Raw genomic sequence first — 20,023 nt, 5'->3', positions numbered from 1 at the left:
AGGACACTCTCCCTTTCCTGCCATTCCTCGGGCTGCGAACTCGGGGTTTGGAAGCTCAGGGAGAGCCAGGGAAAGTTGTCTAAGAAGCTGAGATGGGGTGGGGTGGTGGGGGAGATAAACCGTGACTTTTTTTGGCTGGTGGTAGGGAGGCAAATTGCTTTCCCTGGCAGGTTTCTGGTGATCTGACTGAGGTCACCTTGGCCCATCTCTGGCTGGCCATCCGGGTGGGAGTGAAACCACTCCTGAAAGCCCAGGCGGTGCGAGCCGGCTTTCCTGTTGTCACTGAATCTGGCTGCAGCGTCCTTGGTGCTGTGCAAGCCGACAGCTGAGCGCGGACTGGCTGCTGGATTAGCTGGTCCGACCACCTCGCTGCTGGCGCTCTGTGGTGCCACTTGGGCAGGGTAGTGGCATGCAGAGTGTGGAACTCGCACTGCTGCTGCCTTTCCCCTCTCTAGGTCAGTTGGGACCTCTAGGTGCGACCGTAATAGAAATAATCGTAATATACTTGAATCCTTGCTATCCCGTGGGTCTGCACTTTGAACTAGCCCCGCTGGCAGGCTGGTTTCTAGCAGGGGTTAGCTCCCCCCATGCAAATCTCTCGTGCAGTGCCACGGTGCTGGGCTGGAAATCGGGGCCGGTTCCAGGCCCAGACAAGGCCTAAGTAGATCCCACCTGCCCTTTGCTTCTGGTAGCAGGCTGCGTGCGAAGTACCTGTTGTGACCTCATTGGCCAACTTCCCTCTCGCTGTCCTCTCTGCAGTGGAGTACCCCATGCAGTTGCTGCACAGCCCTCCCCCTCCGACACTGAAGAGACCCGCCGGCTCAGGCCACCTCCAGATGCAGGTACTGTCCTGAATCTGCCGTCCTCCTGGGGACCCAGCATGACCCAGGGACGTGCCTCACTCTTCCCTTCTCCCTGTCTCCTCCCCTCCACCCAGGAGTCTTCACAGCCACTGAACCTAACGGCCAAACCCAAAAGCTCTGAGCTCTCCAGTGCCTCCAGCTCACCCAGCTTGAAGATGAGCAGCTGCCGGTCCCTCACTCCTAACCACGGGGTCACGAGAGACCTTCAGTCCAGCCCTCCCAGTCTGCCTCTGGGTAGGTACCCTCAGACGTGCTCTCTGCTGGGCATCCCTTGCCTTCATCCCCAGCCTGCTCTGTCATGCGGGTGTGTTCCTTACAGAGGAAACACGCTCGCGGGATCCTAGTGGTTCTCCATCTCCCTCCTCCCCACGGGGAGAGAATCTCTCCCTAGACCAGGGGAGCTGGTCCATTGTTCAGGGACTTGCCTGCTCTGATGTTCAGGGCAGTTCTGGGGAAAGCAAGATGGGCGACTCTCTCTGGGAGAAACCGAGTTGTCTGTACTGATGCTGGGAGATGGAAGGGTCTCTAGGCAGCCTTCTCAAACCCCACCCACCCAAAGAGAGATCCAGGGTGGAAGAAGAAATGTGCTCCACGCCCAGAGGAAGAAGAAAACCACCTACTGGGAAGAAGCACCCAGGCTGGAGGGCTCCCTGGGTGGAGTAGCTGGAGTCCTGGGTGGTGCGGATGGAATAGTGGGAGACCAAGCTTTCTGATTTGAACCCTCTGCTTCCCTTGCTCGATGCTAATAGGGAATGTGTCGGCAATGAGAAACTAGAGGCTCTAGATGTCTCTTAGCTAGATTCATGGCTCCGATGGCTGGGAGTAACCCCATTCGTTCTTGGGTGTACGGGGCCTATGCAAGGACAAGGTGCTGGCTGTGACGTGTTCTGCGCTGGGTGTTCATCCTCAGGATTTCTGGGAGAGGGGGACGCCATCACTAAAGCACTCCAGGATGCACGGCAACTCCTGCACTGCCATAGCGGGGTGACTGAGAGCTCTCTGAATAACCCCTACCGGAAGGTGAGTGACATTGGGACTGGCAGTGCCAAGAGGCTGGTCCCTGGTAGAAGGGGGAGATCTGAGAGGAGACAGCTCAGCGCAGAGTGACCAGGGGGAGGGTGTGAATGGATATAAAGGAGGGGGGGCTTAGGGGAAGAGCCCTATAGGATGTAATAGAAAATCCCTTTTCTATAGGTTCCTTCATACTATCTTCAAGAATTGAATGGAGAATTGTCTCCAGGCTGTAGCATTCCGTAGGTTGGTTGAGAAACACCCTCTGGAGAAAGAACCTCATTCCTATGAAACCCTATTGAGGTTCCCAGGCATGTCTGCAGAGTGCTGTTGGTTGTCTCTCTTGTTATACCATATAGGCCCCCTTTTCCATAAGGGCACTGCGGGTTGGGAGTGGAGCATCCTCCCCAGGTAGACGATGCTGAGTGTGGTGTATGCCGGAGACCCAGGGAGTGGATCTCAGGGACTGTGTACCACACACTAGAACCCAGGCAATCCTGTCCGAAACTCATCCCTGTGTTGTGCACATGGCTGAAGTCCTTGCCTGACAGTTGCCCAGTCAAGAGCTGCTGGCTGGATTGCCTGCCCATGAGACAAGGAAGTGCTGGACATGCTCCCATGGGGGATGGTTCACTGCCGGTCAGTCTGCCACCAGTGACCTTACTTGTGTTGGTAACTGGCCATAACTTCTGCTCTCCACGGGCCTGCAGGACCAAATGGGCTTGGATTCCTCGTCCATGAAGGAGCGGATGGAGGAGACGTGCATGCACAGACTGGACGAGTCCATGTTAACCTGCGATGTGGATGGTAAGGACACATTCTCTGTGTGAGGCTTACTCTGGGCCTGATCATGAGAGGTTCTAAGCACTTTGGACACCCACTGCAGTGGGGATTCCCTGGGGCTGGGCTGAATGGGAGAAAATGCATCACTTTTCCTTCTCTTTTCTTCTGTTCTTCTCTTATTTTTTCCTTTTCCATTCTTCCCCCACCCCTTCTTCTTTCTTGACCTGGCTAGCTAGCCCCGTGTCTCTCTTCGGGTTGCGCTACATACGTTGAAATAAACAGCCAGAAGAGAATAGCAAAGACCTAATATAAGGGAAGTGCTTATTTGAGATGGGTAGGAGTTTCATTTGTGGTCACTTGGTTGATTTCCTGCAGCCCTGCTCTGCTGTTCTCCCCAGCTGATGGGGATGGTCAGTGTTACAGCTAAATTAGCACTTTTTGTATTGAAATGGCGCTGTTGATACAGAATGAACATGTGGTGCTCCAAGGCATAGGAAGCCATGAAGAGAGGTGGCAGGCAGCCAGGGAAGGCCACGCTAACCACTTGTGGCTGGGCCCATCCCCCAGAGGGCTCAGAAAGGGGAAGTAGAAACGTGGCATCTTGCACCATTGTGTAGTTCACTTAATTCCACTTTATTTTGCTTGGTTTCACCTTCATTTAAAAAAAAAAAGTCAATTTTTGATCCTTTTGCTCAAAGCCCGTTAGTTACTATGGAGACAATGATGTCATGGAAGTGGGTGGAGCTTCATGTCATCCACAAGGGTGGCATAAAGTCTTTGAGAAAAGGCTAGATTGAGGCGGGGACCATCAGGGAGTGGGTTATGGCTCCTTGATTCTGGGGGTGGTCTGCACCAAGGGATCTCTACGCCAACAGAGACTCAACGGACCACAGCTGCACCCTAGCGCCGCCAGCATGGCCCCTGTGCCCACTGGTGTGGGAGCTGCTCCTGGTGGGCTTATGATAGACAGGAGCCAGTCCCTGCCCTTCTCCTCAGCTGGCCAGGTACAGCCAAATCCTGGCTCTTGATTGGTCCAAAAGAGCCAGCGGGAGGGAAGGTGGCCTAAGGGATGGGCCATGGCTTGGGAAGGCGTTCAAGGGTCTCTGGCCCCACAGGTGGGGCGGCCAAGTGCCTGTGCGTGGACTGACTTTGACTAATGCCAGTGATGGACTAAAAGTCCTGGCACGAGACGTGCACAGTACAGACAGGCTGTTCACGTTGCTCTCACCTCCGCCTCTGCTGTTCTAGTCAGGGACCCCTCCCCCAGTGCGGCTGAGGCCCCTCGGGGTCGATGCTAAGCCTTTCCTAAAGGTTAAAGGGGCTAAATGTCAACTAGGGACTGAGCTAAGACCCAGCCAGTCCCCTTAGGCCAGACTTCCCCAAAGCGCCCGTTAGCTTTGCATGCCCCAGCATCTGAGTGCCTGACAGGAGACACCCAGGGCCTGCTTTTCAGAAGTGCTGACTCCAGTGAAAGTTCAGGGGAGCTGCAAGTGCTCAGCACCCCTGAAAAATCAGGCTCTTAAAGACAGGAGATTTATTTTTCCAGAGGATCTGAGAACTCACAACCCCAGGATTTGTCCAGTTGGGCTCCTAAAAATGGAGGCTCTCAAGGATTTGAGCCTCAGTCTCTGTGGTGAGAATCCAGTGCAGCATCAAGTGCCCCTTATTCTTATGTGTAAAACCCCCTTGCAGGGGAGACTCTTACCACCTTGGTCACCGTTTTGTATCTTGTGTTTGGTCCTCACTTTCCCTGTCTTTTAACTGGCTCTTCCTTGCTGTGCTCCTAACAGGCTCACGACACTTCCCCGAGTCCAGGAACAACAACCACATAAAGCGGCCCATGAATGCTTTCATGGTGTGGGCCAAGGACGAGAGGCGAAAGATTTTGCAGGCCTTCCCGGACATGCACAACTCCAGTATCAGCAAGATCCTGGGTAAATGTCCCGGGGGCAAGCGAGGGTGGGGTGGGCTTTCCGTGCTGGGCTACTCCCAATGATGTGGAATCTGCCGAGCTGTTTTGCTGACCCATGCAACCATCAGCCACTGCCTACTGCTAATGCCATGCAGCCTACAGCTGGCCAAAGGGCTCTGAGCTAGGATGAAATGACAGAAGCAGCCCCCTCCTCTCTCCCGGGACAGCTTGTTGCAAGAGTCTGGATCCTCCAAACCGATACATGGATGCACTGACCCAGCAAAGCAGCAGGGCCATAAAAACACACCATTCTGCACCAAGAGGAGGAAGGAAAGGCTGGTGCTGAATATCACTTCACTGGCCACAAGTGGCTAGGACCACTCTTTTGTGCGTCTCTCCCCAAAGTCAGCCTCTCCAGCAGCACGGTGCCCCTTGGCATCACATTGGGTCCTGGGGCTGTGCATTGTTTTTTGGGGGAAAGCATCAGATGTTGCCCCATTTTCTGCAGCACTTGGTGCTTTCCCTCGATGCCAACCATCAACCAGGCCTAAATGTGCTTAGCGTGTGAGCTCTGAGGATAAGAACCAGTGTGGTTCCTGGCTATGGAAAGAGGGGTTGGTAGTGAGGAGATAATCTTCAAAAGACAAGGCTATCTGTCCATCCTTATCTAATCTTTTCTGAGCTTGTCTAAGCATGTCTTAGCTGGGGTGAGAGGGAGATAAGACACCAGTGAGATGCACTGGTATCTGGTATGATTTGACTAGTGGAGACACATTAGAGCTGTGGGAATGAGCTAATCGTGCAGAGGAGAAAGCTTCCCTGGTGGAGAGGTCAGTGGTGGGACATGATGGAGAGCGGCAGGCTTTTGTTTCCCTGGTGTCCGAGCTGGAATCGGAATGGCAGGTGTTTGGGCAGCTAGGAGCTAACTCACTTTGACAATGATCCCCGGTAAAGGAAAGACCAGGATATTTCTTATAGCAGCTGGGCTTTCCCCGAGCCCCATTCATTGATGGATTGTAACCTCAGTTCCACAGCCCGAATGTTCCCTCCAGGATGGATTTGATTTAAGTCACTAGTCAGGAAGGCTCAATTTAATCATGGATTTCTACATAAAAGTGCATTCTTGTTGGTTGTTCTAACCTTAATACATATTCTTCACAACTCGGAGACAGATGTAGGTTTCATTTTTAGAAGGTACACACTGTACATTTTTAACGTGATTTATTTTGAAAACTTTTCAAATTAGTTTTACATCTATATCAGAAAATGAATGATTGTTTGTTTGTTTGTTTGTTTTTTCATTTACCAAAGGTAATTGAAGCAGATAGTTCACTTCCCAATGATTTCATAAATATCTCCAATTCACCAGGTTAACATTAATATTTGGAGGATTTTCTTGCCATGTGTATTAGGAGGAGAACATCATCAGACAGACATTTTAAATTGTTTTATTTAACTAAAACAACAACGTTATGTATTCTGGATTCTTTTCTTCAACAGCAAACATATAATACTTTAACAAAACAAGTATATGAATTTTTGAATTTAATTAAACATTCCAGTTTTTTAAAATCAGGTTTGTTTTTGTTAAAATTGTTTTTAACTAAAATAGTTACAAGAAATATTAAAAAAAAAAAAAATTAAATTGACCATGTCAGCCAGGTCAACATGAGAATCTTAAAATATTGGCTTTTACAGCTAACTCAGTTGTCTTCACCTTCATTTTCCTGTTTGTTCATAATTTGGAAAAGAAAAACAAGCTTTCCTGCTTTTTCAGGTCCCAAACGATTTCTCAATTTTGGAATGAATTAGTCCAAAGGAAGAAAATATTCTCTCTACACCAGCAAAAGAAGCTACTGCTGTTAAAAGTGAGATTATCACTTCAACAGTCTCTGAATCCAAGTGCTTAAGTGACTTCCACCAGTTCACTGGTGTGACTTTCTTTAAAACATCATCAGCAAACATATATTTCTTGAATGGGTCTTATTCCGAAACTAGGTCTCTCTTATGGCCTGCTGCCATTATAAGTTTTCCTTTCTAGTGAGAGAATGGTATGGTAGATCTCAAATCAATGAAGGCTACACTCAAAAAGACCTCAAGATTTCTGGAATATGCTGCTCAAACAGTTACACTTTTGTTTCTACTGCCTGTCCCTCTCTTCTCACATTTATCTCCAGACTCCTTCTCCTTGTCCAGATCTATTCCGCCCTCAAGAATCTTCTATTCATTGAATTTTTTGAAATTTTGCACTTGTAGAGAGAGGTAAGGGGTTGGCTCTGTGTACACAAATTTGCAGAGGGACAATAGGGTTGAGGTCTGTTATTTCTCACCTCTGTATATTATTTATTTAATTAATTAATTTAAAACCGTTTTGCTGTTAACACGCATGTTATCTCTGGAGACAAATCCAGTTTGAGAAGTGCAAAACTAAGCATCTCTGATGGTATCTTCTAGACTGAGCACTGAGTCCCATTGGGTAGATAGAAAGATTAACCTAAATACTCTGTACGGAAGACCCTGGAACCCCGTAAGATTGGGTCCCTAATCCATGAACTACTGGAACTCATTTACAAAACTTTTCTTACACATTACATGAATATACTGTCTCATACTATAGAATTAGAATTTATAATCCCTATTCCATGATGAGATATCTTTGAGCTATAATGTATCTTAATTAAAACTATCTTTAGATAGATTTTTTCCTCAAAAAGCATTTTATCAAAAAAATCCGATTTAAATTAAAAAAAAAAAAGATTTAAAAAAAAAATCATTGATTTTTATCAACCCTGGTTCCCTCCTTCCCCCACTCTTCTTTCAGATGATCCTCAGTGTCGCAGGCTAGAAACCAGAACCCAGATCAAATCCTGGCTCAAGTCAGATGGGAGGCCAGGGGTCAGAGAACTGGCCGTGCAAATGCAGCTGTAAAAGGAAGCTTCTTCCCTGGTGGTCTATGGCATGGGGCTCATGAAAGTAATGGACTAATAGTGCAAGCAAACTTCCCCCACCCAGCTCTGCCCGTGTACCTAATTCCCGATCTGCTCCAACCCCGTCAGTCCAGTCCTGAGTCCCCCGACCGCTCTGCCAGTGCATCTCCTTCCAGGCCAGCCAGACATCTGCTACCCTGCCAATGCACCTGAACCCTGGCCAGCCATTTCCCTGCTGTGAAGCTGCAGAATGTCCCCTGGACTGAGACAACAGGGACAATTTTTGTGACGTGCGTGTGGGAAATGTCCATGAGAGCGTAGTCTGATCCCACCAAATTCAGCACACTTGTGGCATAAGCATGGTGTGACCCTCCCCCTCCCCCGCCCCAAATAAATCCAGAGGTGAAGGGCAGGCGTGTTTACACCTGGCACTATGCGCTTCAGTTTTAATTCAAATAATATTCTGCAGTTACAGCACTTTTCATCGGAACATCTGAAAGCGCTTTTACATGCATTAAGCCTTACTCTGCCCTGTGAGACGTAAATTCTTCTAGCTCTGTTCCACAGAAGGGCAAAACTTCTCCAACCTGCAGAGGGGCTGGGTGCTGCTATCTGATCCCGCTGAAGACAATGGGATCTCACAGCATTTAGCCCCTAAGTGACCTCCCCAAGATCATAACACTGTCCGAGCTGGGAAATAGAACCCAGGAGTCCTGATGCACAGTGATCTGCTCTGAACCACACTCTCCTCCCAGAGCTGGGAACAGAACCCAGGAGTCCTGACTCCCAGAGCCCTGCACCAACCAAGAGGTGACAGTAATAAGATTTTACCTTTCTAGAATATTGTAATGACTCTCTCTACATGAGGGTTCAATCCTGAGCTTTTCCTGTCACTGTGTCTTGTTTTACAATTTTAAGTGTTGGGTGTAAATATTTCATATAGATTTTTATATCACAAGAGTGTCTGTCAGACCCTCACACCCTTTATTCTGCTCCGTGTATCAATGCCCCTGGACTATAGCATTCTGCAAAGGCCTCCAACACACCTCACCATGCACCCCGCGCCGTGGTCTCATGTCGAATTGCTTTGTCCCAGCTTCGGTAGGCTTGCTATTTTAAAGACTCTGGTGTGGTCTCTGAGGAGTCCATCCAGACTGCTAGTAACAAGTGCGCATTAGCACAATGCAGGGGTTTGTGGGTTACCCTCAGAGCATGCTTTTAATTTGGTCTCTTGCTCCTTTTAGCAGCTCTGCAATGAACAAAGCTTCTCCCTCTGAAGAATCACTATGTTAGGATCTGATCTGTTACTTATGGCAACCCACAGCGTTTGGAGGGTGTCAGGAACAGCCACGTTGTGGTGTGCTGGCTGCTAATGTAATTATGTAGCTTTAAATAACTGGTGAGGTTCTTGTTTTGGCAGTCTATATTCATTTCTGCACATTTAGCAGAGGTAGAGAACACTAGTGGTGGGTGTCTTTTTGTATCCAGAGGCATGGAGCTGGTACTTGCCCAATCTGTGGTTGTCCGTGTGTATCTTCCGGAGGCATGGCTGGTCCTGGCGATCTGTGCATAAGATACTTCTATGGGAGTGTCGCCCTGTTGGCTAGAACAGAGGAGTGGGAGTCCCGACTCCTGGGTTCTATTCCAGCTCATGCTCTGAATTGCTGTATGACCTGGGGCAAGTCCATTAACACCCCTGTGCCTCAATTCCACATTGGTATAATATTTCCCTACTGCACAGGGGTGTTGTCAGGTTTAAGTGCTTTGAGATCTTTGAGTAAAACATGCCATGCAGTTGGTCGGTAATCTGAACAAACATGACATGCGTTTGCAGGCATTTTACCCTAATATACAGCGTGACAGACCGTCAGTGCTATGCTGTGTGCACAGCTAGGGGCTACTCCCAAAACACTTATTCTCCTGCATATTTCATATCTGATCTATGCTGGATTCTCCCTTTCCCTATGCCATGTACAATATTTACATCGGTACAAAGGAATTGGATTGGAAAGCCCCCGGTTTGCATTTGTGTAAATAACTCTCCAGGCAACAGAGATCCGGACCCATCGTGTTTGAACCTTACTATTGCTTTTTGACGTGAAATGTAACAGCTGAGGCAGAGGTAGAGATGGTTTGAGTGTTTGCCAGCTGGTGGGTGCGTCGCTCCATCCACACATAACAAGTGGGACCGACTGGGATTGTGTGCCGTAGAACCTGGGTTCTGTCTCCTGTGAGTGGCTTAGCTCTCAGCTGGTTTTCGCTGCCTTGCAGCTGTGGATCGGTTAAACTGGACACACAGTAGTCTTCCAGGGCAGTGTGAGGTTCATATGGCTGTACTAGAAGGGAGAGTTTCCACTCCCCCAATCCCTGGCAGTTCTGGGAGTAGGGAGAGCTGGGTGTAATGTAAAAGGCAGGAGAGAAAGGATGAGTCTGAGACTGTACTTTGCCAGGAGCATGGGACCCCCTACGCTGACCGTATTCTTTAAACTTGGTCGCGGTGCAGCAGGTGAGATCTAAGCTCCTGTGCGGGCTAGCTGTGCATGTCTGTGTATTCACAGCATCCGTGGCACGATGGACATGAAAGCATCTGGGACAAAGGGGAGGGCGAGAGAAGGGCCATCAGATGTAAGGTTTGACTTTGTCTAGCTCTGAGCAGGGGTCTGTCTTGTATCTGAACTGACCTACTTTTACCCTGAGGCCTGATCCAAAGGCCCCCGTTATTTTCTGGGGAGCAGGCCCCGTTCCCGTGACAAAAGTAAGGTGTTTCTCTCCTGCCCCTTCCCCAGGCTTGCTGGTTGAGTGTGACCTTCCCTTTCTGTCCGGCCTGCATTCTGTGCACCGCTCCCCTGTTTTCCCCGCCTGCTCTGGACCTTGGCAGGGATGACAACAAAGGTCAGCGAGCCCGGGGAATTCGAGTCACATGGCAGGACTGTCTATTTTAGCTGCAGCACCTGCTTGCCATACCTTTTGTGAGGGAAAAAGAATGAAAAGTCCAGGACGAGAGGTGACGCAGAAAGGTCAGCGGCAGGGAAGGGCGGGGGGAGGCATTCTCTTTCACGACAGGTGGACTGGCTGTTAACAATGGCCTGGATAATCACATTTAAATGGGAGCAGGCTCCGTGGAATAGCCCTACATTCCTCTGTGCCCTTGATATCCTGTGTCCCCTGTGACTGCATTGTCTTGCTGCGGCTTGGCATACCTCTCAGCACCTGCCAATCAAAGACAATGTCCTGCACAAGTCACTTGAGTTGAGTGGCTCCTCTTTTTTTCAGATGTCGTTGTATGCAAATAACAGTTTCTTCCCCTGCCTCCATAACGTCTATTTGATTGTTAGCACAGTAGCTCCTAGACTGAGGCCTTGTCTACATGGGGAAATTGCATTGGTTTAATTTAAATTGGTTCAGTTACACCGGTGCAAAGTCCCGTGTGGACTCTCTTATTTTGGTTTAACTGAAGCTAGTTAGGAATGGGTTTAAGCTAAATGGAAAAACCCACTCTTAAGTGTCCACTTGGGAGTTAGACTGATATAACCACAGTATACTGGTATAACCAGCAAAACTTTCCCATGTAGACAAGACCTAAGTGATGTGCCCAAGGTCACAGGTGGAAGCTGTTGCAGAGCCAGGAATTGAACCCCCATCTCCTGAGTCTCCATACAGTGCCTTAACCCTAATGGCAGCCTTCTCCAAAGAAGGATTTATTTATTTAATTTGGTTGGTTATCTAAACTCGGAACTTCCCAGGCAAACAGAGATGCTTTATTATAGACTGTTAATTTTACAGAGCTAGCAGTGTGCTAGGCACCTCACAGATGGGAAGTGCTGTGTGCATCCATTTTACAGATGCAGAAACTGAGGCAGTGGAAAATTATGACTTGCCTAAGGCTCTAGAAGGATTTGGGAATAGAACCCTGGGCTGTCTTGCTCCCAGACTACTGTTTGGACCACTAGCCATGGTGTTTTGAAGGAAAGGACTGATACTGTGGCAGGCTAAAGCATTGTGGCTCCTGGATTCTTTTCCAAGCTCTGACACAGACTCACTGTGCAGCCTTGGGCAAATCGCTTTCCCGAAGCTCTGTGGCTCAGTTTCCCCATATGTAAAATTGGGAATATGGACCTACCTTTGAAGAGGATTGGGGGGCTTCATTAATGTTTGTGAAGCATTGGGAGCACTCCTGGAGAATCACTTATCTGGTGAGGCACTTTGTTGTTGCTCAGGCCCAGAGGTGGAAAGAAGAAAATATCCCCGCTGCTTCTGTTGCCACTCTGGGAGTTTGGGGAAGATTGTGAGAGTCCTTATCTAATGCCTTCCTCCCTCCATCCAGCCTGTTCAGCTTCAGGAGAGAGGGCTTTAAAGGTGTAACAGAATGTGCTGCAAAATCTGTGCTGCATCAAGTGGCAGGTAACTTGAGTGGATAACAGCCTACTACTGCTACCAGCTGACATGGTTATTCTTCCAGCTCAAATGTTAGAGGCATTGGAGGAGGACCTGGGTTTTGTCCCCAGTGATGGCCACGGATGGTGAGGAGTTTCAAAAGGCAAACATAACAGCTCAGTGAATCTCTCTACCTTGCATTCTCTCTTCCCAGGATCCCGGTGGAAATCGATGACGAACCAAGAGAAGCAGCCCTATTATGAGGAGCAGGCGCGGCTGAGCCGGCAGCACCTGGAGAAGTATCCCGACTACAAATACAAGCCGCGGCCAAAGCGCACCTGCATTGTGGAGGGGAAGCGGCTGCGCGTGGGCGAGTACAAGGCGCTGATGAGGAACAGACGGCAAGACACCAGGCAGGGCTACTTGATAGCGTGAGGCTCCATCTCTTTTGGTCCCCGTATACCTGCATTTCCCCTTCCCCCCCACTGCCCTGAAAAAGTGCCTTTGTCTGTAGCTGCCAGCTGCTGAATTGCAAACAATGCTGGGGTGGAACACAGGGCATAACAGTGCTGCACAGAAGTTTAGACAGGAAGTGAAGAGCAATACTGCATCCTGTTGAAATCGCAGTGCAGGTTAGATCAGCAGGACATGATTAGCAGTGTCAGTATATGTCCAGGGCAATGGGGAACCCTAGGATCTCCCAGTAGTCGTTGTGTTACATACCTTGGCCACTAAGAACTTATTTTGGGTGTAGTGAGGATGAAACCCCACATCCTGATGCCCTAGAAGCACCACTTCTGGTTGGAAAGGAGACTCTCCATTAGCTGTTAGCAGTTGCGGGTTCTATGACACACAGCTGAGCCCATCTAGTAAGGTGTAGTGGTGCACAGACATGCTAGCCAGTTTATTGCGCTGTATCTATCCATGTATACAGTAGCCGAGAGAAAGGTGGTTAATTCAATACTGCAAAGGGGCTGTGGGCCAGAAAGACCAGAAGGAAGAGAGAATCCCCAGTAAGGCTCGTCAATAATTTCCCCTCAAAACTGTTTTTAATGGAAAATAAGAGTTTTCAATTGCATGACATTTTTTATGAAAAGTTTCTGCTTTCCGAGGAAAATTTTGGATTTTTCGTCTTGAAAACTGACGCATTTTGGTTCAAAAATGCCACTGGGGTGCCTCATGGGAGATGTAGTTCAGTTTCCCCCATGAGCTGGGCTCCTCAGCTGGAATACATCTCCCATGATTCAACTGCCTCCTTTCACCATGAGGAGAGACCAGGGTGCATCATGGCAGGTGTTGTCCAAACAGGGAGCCGAACCTATAGAAGAAAATGGGGTCATGAGACCCCAGAACTACAACTCCCATGAGACACCACGGCAGCCTTTCCTAATTGAAATATTTGTGTTTGGCCAAAATATTTCTGGTTTGGGGTTTTCCACTGAAAACTCTAATTTTCAGGAGAAAATTTCAACATGCCTTTTTTTTTTTTCCCCCTCATTTTCATTGGAATTTTCCAAGGGAGGGTGGGAGCCCCTTTCCCAACCAGCTCTAATGCCCAGGGACGGTGACTGTGATCTCCTGCTTTGCAGGCCCCAGGGTAGTCAGATGCAAGCCTCTTCATCAGATGTCCTGTACCAGAGGCCGGTGAGCATGCAGCTGGTGCCACCGCTGGTGGAGCACTGCCTGCCCCGCAGCATGGACCCCAACATGCCGGTCATTGTCAACACACGCAGCCTCAAGTCGCAAGAGGGTGACGGCGGGGAGGACGGGCACTCGGTGGTGGATGGCGAGATGTACCGGTACAGCGAGGGCGAGGACTCCGAGGGCGAGGACAAGAGCGACGGGGAACTGGTGGTGCTCACAGACTGAGCAGAGAGCCGGGGCGGGGCGGGGTGCGCGTGTGTGAAGCGGGGAGCAGCAGCAGATTTTGCAGTGTTCCCCCGCCTGGGACTGGAACTGAAGACCTGACTGAGTGGGGAGGAGATGGGAATGGGGGCTTGGGGAGAACTGCCATCACAGCATGGCTCCCTGATCTAGGAAGTGACTAGATTCAGGGAGTCGCTTGCGAACCCCTCTGCGTGCAGAGCTCTTTGCAGCTGGGCCGCCCTTGCCCCCCGAATGGCCTGGCATGCAGGGCTGTGCTGGATGTATATAGTGGTGTGCGGGGGACAACGGGAAGTGTGCATGCCAACGCGCACAGCCTGGGGGGAGCCTTGGCTCATTCGCCCGCCCAGAAGGAAGAGGTTCCAGCTCTGCTGTATAATGCATTTACCCAAGCAGCAACGGGGAGGGTGCTTGGCATGAGCTGACATCTGGATATTTCCTTGTGGCACAGAGGAGGGAGGTGCCTGGCCCCTCAGCATGGGGGCAGAGCAATCCCAAGGCTGTGTAAAAGCTAGCTAAAGCGGGAGGGGATGCAGCTCTAGGATGGCGGAGCTGTGAACGTGGGGAGCTACTGCACAGCGGATCCAGAAACTGCCCCTGTGGAATCCAGCTTTCTCCCTCCGGAGGTTGCAGGGGCATGGGTTAATGGCTCCCTGCCGGGCAGGCCTCTCGCCAGCATGAGCAGCAGGAAGTTTAAAGACGGGCTTCCGGGTGAGGTGCTGCGGGGTTAGTTGGATGTGGAGGAGCCCAGCTCCCCTTGGCTGAGCCATGTTGTGCGCGGAGAGCCAGGCCTGTGGGGGAGAAATCCCCGCACAGAGGAGATGCAGGTAGGGGTGGGCTTCCCTCCACTCCCTCTTATCCTTAGGCACCAAGGTCCATCCGGAGTCCCCCACTGCATTGGGGACGGGTGCTACCTCCTCCTGGCTCCCTGCTGGCTAAGGAACAAACCCACTTCATGGGAGCCCTCTCTCTAGGGCTGCAGATCCAGGCCCGCTTGGAGCATGGGGCTCAGAGCAGTTGGTGGAGGGTCCCAAGTGAGCTACAAACAGCCCATAGGGGAAACGCCTCCCGAGACTCTCTTGCCGTTAAGCTAACAGGACGCGTGGGGATGGGGGAAGAGGGCTGGAAAACTTAACCTGCCCCCAGCGTTACAAATGCATTTGCCTCTGGGCAGCCCTGGCTCTGCGAGGGTTAAATAAGGAAAGACCCCAGCGGCTGGGAAGACCTTTGTCCATTGTCTTCCCCCCATCCCGGCCCTGTTGTGCAGCCAGCTGAGGAGAATCCTCACCTGTTCGGGGCCCTGCCAGCTGCAACAGGAACAACACAGTTGCCACCATTCAGCCAGGCTCTCTGGGGCCTTTTCATTTCTCCAAAGCAAATGTCTGGGTGGAACACTTGTTCCTCATTCAGTCTGTGTGCCAGCCCACCCCGCCCTCGCCCCCCGCTCCTTTGCTCGGGCCTTTCTTTCTCTCGTTCCCCCCCCCCCTTGCTCTCTGAACCCTGCCAGTAAATTCCCATGGAGCCATTTTTAGCTCTTGACTAGCATGAGTAAGAGCCGAGGTCTCCGAGGAGCCTTTTATCCTCCTGACAGCTCTGGCCCAGTTTGTAAATAAAGCTGCTGCCCGTTTCTTTGCAGTGGCATGGCAGGGCATTCTGCTGCAGAGGGCTCAGCTCCCGGCATGGGACAGGCACGGAGCCCCAGCCTGTCCCAGCGGCACGGCATTGGCTAACGGTGCTTGTAGCAGACTGGGACCCTCGGGTTGGGATTCCCCTGCGGCTCCCGCAGGTGAACCCCATTGGCTACCGGAGGGCCTGTGCCGCTCTTGCGGGTCTCCTACAGCTTTGCAAATCCGTCTGAGCCGACACACTTTGCCAGCCACTGTCGCAACGGAGCATGCCAGCTGTGTTCTCTTCACCTCCCCAAGCAAATCCTCCTGGCTGGAGGTATGATACAGGCTATGCCTCAGGGCTGGAAACCAGGTCCCAGCATGGGACCCTGGCTCTCCCTGGTGGCAGGAGCTGAAATGGCATCCAAAACAAGCCAGCAGCCCACAGGCAGGGAGTTAGTCCTGGCTGGCAGGAAGGCGAGGTCCATTCTGACAGCTGGGATCCTGTCACCTGCAGAGTCCCTTCCCTAGCATGGCCCAGGCTGCAGTGGGAGGGAAGAGCCCCAGCAGCTCAGGTGGCCACTAACAGCGAGAGCTGCTGGACGTCCCCCTGGCCTGTGCTGTGGATGGAGGCGAGGGGAGGTGGTCCTCTGCAGGTGCTTCTCTTCTCCGCCCCCTCCCTGATCTGGCTTTAATGCTGCTTGGCAAAGATTCCCCCTCAGGATCGTGTTATTGGAGGGGGGTTCTGCTTTACTTACACACCTCCGGACTCTGGCGCCCCACCTGGTGGCTGCTAGAGGCGTACGGCCTGGGGCCTTGATAGGGAACACGCGGCCCCTGGAGAAGAGCTGCCCGAGATCACTTTGCTGTAACTGGTTGCCTTTATGGAGGGAGGCAGGCCCAGGCAGGCCTGGGTTAAATGGGGTGAATCCCTAAATCTCCAGGGTAGACATGGCAACAACTGGCTGACCTGACTTGGCCGCTCGATCTTGTATCCAGCTTAAGAACTGTGCATCAGAGCCCCAGCTGGTCTAAATCAGCATAGCTGTATTGAAGCTGATGGACCTCTGCTGATTTACACAAGCTGAGGATCTGGCCCTCTTTCTTCTTCTTCTTCTTCTCTCACCTGCTGCTGTCCTTATTTCAACCGTTGTCACCTATACGCAGCACTCCCTTTCTGGCCTGGGGCGTGGGCCCCTTTCCTGGCCTGGGCTTGGTTCCTCGCAACCTCGAATTTCTTGTGGTTTGTTTTGCTTGTTCCTTTGTCAGTGCAGCAACTTCCAGACTGGGGGCATCCCCAGGCTGAGAAAAGTGTCTCCTTCCTAAACTGCTGCACAAGTCAGCCATGCTGGGAGAAGGAGAGCTTCTCTAGAGTTCTCTCATAACCCCCTGTAGTGATTTGGGGTCCCGTCACCCTGGTGTCCAGCCGAAGGTAGGCACAGCACAGGTTGCTCTGTCAGAAAGCGGCGCGTTTGTATGCGAGACAGAGAGCGTCTGAGTGAACAGTGGTCCCCAGATTCAGGGCAAAACTGAACTGAGGGGACGGGTGCGTGCGGGTAGGCTGAACCTCAGGATCCCCTCAAAGGCCCGGTGGCATATCTGCCCCAGCTGGTGCTGGCTTTTCCATGGTAGGGCTCAGCCCCTGTAAGGGTCCCTTTCTCCGTTATTTATTACACCTGCCCCTCCTGTGGTGTCCTTGACAAGCCCCTGGGGTCCAGGTTAGGGGGGCTAAGGGGGAAGGGAGGGGAGGAAGGGGACTGGACAGGCAGGAATGCATTGGAAATAGGAATCATCCCCCGTTCTGTAAATCGGCCCCAGATGTGCCCAAGGAACCAGCTGTTTTTTGTTTTTTTTTATGACTGTAAATATAGATAGAGCTTTATTTTGTTAATAAGACGACGAGTAACTTAACCTGTATATTTCACATACTTGTTTACAACGGTGGGGTTTTTGTTTTTGTTTTTCCCCTCTTGGCTCAATAAAGAGGATGTTTTGGAGCAGAGATCTGGGCTGTTCTGCTTTGGGGAACAGATCACGGAGGGAGAGGGGTGCGGTTTCTCTTCCTCCCTCCCCGCCCCTCCTCATTCTCCTTCACTTTCGTCCTTCCTGATGCTTTTTCTTTCCTGGTGTGGCCTCTCTTGTCTTACTATCAGCACTCTCTTCATTGTGCCCCTCCACCCCTTGTCTAGATTGATCGTCAGCACCAGGATCAACCCCATCACCTTTGGCTGTCAAAGCACCTGTCTCGACTCCCTGAGCTCCACGGCTGACGTTGGCTGGCAAACATCCATGTGGTCCGGGACAGAGATCCCCATTGGGTTGGCATGGGTGACAGCATTGCGAAGTCCTGTCTGTAGTCTGTCTCCGCCTAACGATTCCTACCTCTTGCCTGCCTACCTCATTTTCCTTTTCTCCCACCCGTCACTCTTGTATCAAGCCTCTGGCTGCAGGCTCAGCCGGCTGAGAAATGGGTGTCCTGCGGCCCCCTTAATGCATGGCGGTGGGTTTCCGAGGGTGCCCTTGTGCTGATGAATCTGAGAGGAGTCTGCTCCAAATGTCGCCTGGGGTTAGATACTTTCCACTGCCCAGCATCCGGATGCGATGGCCCTATCGGGGGGCGGAGGGGGCTTCCATCCCCTGCACCCGATGCCTCACGCAGAGTAGCTGAGGAACCCACACGTTTTGTGCTGTGGCCCCCTTTGGACATTGATGTTGCTGTTCACCCAGAGGTTGTTAACAAACGGAACTGATCCTCCCGCTCTGCCCCCCGCCCGCACCGGGCGTGCCCCCCAGTTTGAAACCCAGGGCTGGGCGTGCAAGCCAAATGCTATGGCCCCCTGCCCTCTAGTGGCAAGGGGGGGAACTGCTGCTGTTTACGAAGTTTCACTTGTTTCTGCTTGTGAGTGGATGACTGTAGAGAACAATCTGGGTCTGAAAAATGAAAGCGGATAAGAGGATAAGAATAATGATAAGAAGGGGTGTCTGTGGGGGAAAGGCGTTACCCAGCGTTTAATTCCCTTGGGTGCTGGGGGTTATGTTCCTCTTGGTTTTCATATCACACCGTGGGGAATTAATCCAGCTGCTTCTCAGCCTGGTTGCTTTAAAAGTCTTTCTTTGGGGGTGAGAGACGGGGGGGAAAGGTCTCCTTTCGGACTCACGAGCCACATGGCCGAGAAGAAGCAGCAGCTGAAGAGAAGTCGGTGTGAAAGAACAGTGAGGAAAGGCGGGAGGGCACAGAGTCCCTGGGAAGGAGGGAGAGAATGCAGGACCTTGGTATAGAGAGAAGGGAGAATGGGGTCCCACATAATCCCAGGCAAGGGGGGGAATCCTGGTATGGGGGGAAAGGGGTGTAGGGGCACACACAGCCCCTGGCTTGTGGGGAAGGTTAATGGGGAAGCCCACAGAGCCCCTGGTATGAGAGGGAGAATGGGGGGAGAGGGCAGTGGAGGGAGGTTGGGGAGATGTAGGGGGGTGGGAGGGACGCAGGGAACTTGCAAGGGAGAATAGCAGCCCTAGTTCACGCAAAGCACTACCCCCAGCCTGTGTGAGCTCCAGAGGAGGTGTCGCTGTGAAACAATCTTCATATTAAAGGTTTTTACATGCAGATAGAGGTCTGTGGAAATTCTGGTCCCCTCGCAGAGTGGAGCGGAGTCACTGAGGGGTCTTTGCCCTCGCTGCTGACCTGTGAACCGGGTGTAGCAGGTCTTTATTTGGAAAGGGAGTAATTTGCAGAAAGGTGGTCCCTGCTCCTCACCCAAAGCCAGGGTGGCATAGCCACCTCTTCCTAAATAATATCTGCTGTTCTCAGTGGGGCCACCAGCTACACAAATTCAGCGGTGACCACTCTCCCAATTGTGGCTTGAGTCTCTGTTAGGGGAGACAGTGCATCCTGGTAGATAGTGCAGCGCACTGGGAGCCAGGAGAGCTGGGTCCTGTTCTTCTTTCTGCCGTTGGCCTGCTGGGTGACCTTGTGCAAGATTCACAAAGGGGACTTGTGAATTCACAGCCCTGAGCTGGCTCCCCAGGCCTTGAAGAGAGAGAGTGAGGCTCCTCACAAAGGTATTCACAGAAAGCAGCAAGCTGCACAGGGAGCCCCTGAGCTAAGCCAGCAAGAAAAAGGGAGGAGGGGCCTCAAAGGTGGTCAGGTGCCTAACGCTGGCCTAAGGAGAGCCACCGCCAGCCGCTGGGGATTCTCAGCTCCGAACGGGCTCTTGGAGTTCTGTGACTGACCCACCTGTGCCCTAGAAGCAGAGAGAGCCCCCGCCCTTGCTATTGCTACGTGCCCAGGGTTTAGGCCGCTTGCGTGAGAGGTGAGAGACATGTTTTCCGATGCCTGCTCTGGCTGATTTGCAGCAGGGATTTTGAACCTAGGTTTCCCACTTCTTGGGAGAATGCTCTAGCCCCCCGAGGACAGGGTATCGGGGTAGGCCTCTCCTGGGGAAACTTCCACTTTTTATAAATAATAAAAGATATTTTGGACCAGCGTGCAAGAGAGGGAGGCTCTAACCCAGTGGTTCGGGAGCTCTCTGGGGCTATGAACTAGTCAGCTTTCATTCCTTGCCCCAATTCCCAGCATACAAAACGCCAGCTCCAAACCAGGGATTCAGAGGGTGTTCTACACTGGAGGAAAGGGGCCTGGCTGCTGGGACGAGGGGTGGAGCT

At 51.5% G+C, this 20,023-nt stretch overlaps 1 protein-coding gene across 5 annotated transcripts in view; it reads left to right on the top strand.

Annotated features, from left to right (window-relative positions):
* SOX13 (SRY-box transcription factor 13) overlaps positions 1-17,358 on the top strand; it is a 90,563-nt gene extending 73,205 nt beyond the window's left edge. For 4 of the 5 annotated variants that reach the window (XM_084611281.1, XM_084611284.1, XM_084611283.1 and 1 more), the window contains 7 exons: positions 760-842; positions 938-1,097; positions 1,774-1,883; positions 2,585-2,681; positions 4,448-4,591; positions 12,085-12,301; positions 13,460-17,358. In XM_084611281.1, coding sequence (XP_084467407.1) covers positions 760-842; positions 938-1,097; positions 1,774-1,883; positions 2,585-2,681; positions 4,448-4,591; positions 12,085-12,301; positions 13,460-13,739 — 1,091 coding nt within the window. In that variant the 3' untranslated portion in view covers positions 13,740-17,358. The remainder of the gene's footprint in view (positions 1-759; positions 843-937; positions 1,098-1,773; positions 1,884-2,584; positions 2,682-4,447; positions 4,592-12,084; positions 12,302-13,459) is intronic. The other variant, XM_084611285.1, reaches the window with a different exon arrangement.
* Positions 17,359-20,023: the final 2,665 nt, after the last annotated feature.

Source organism: Lepidochelys olivacea (assembly GCF_965140295.1).
Source record: "Lepidochelys olivacea isolate rLepOli2 genome assembly, chromosome: 21".
Lineage (NCBI taxonomy): Eukaryota > Metazoa > Chordata > Testudines > Cheloniidae > Lepidochelys > Lepidochelys olivacea.
The sequence above is the reverse complement of the archived record's forward strand: the minus strand, read 5'-3'. Positions and strand labels throughout refer to the sequence as shown.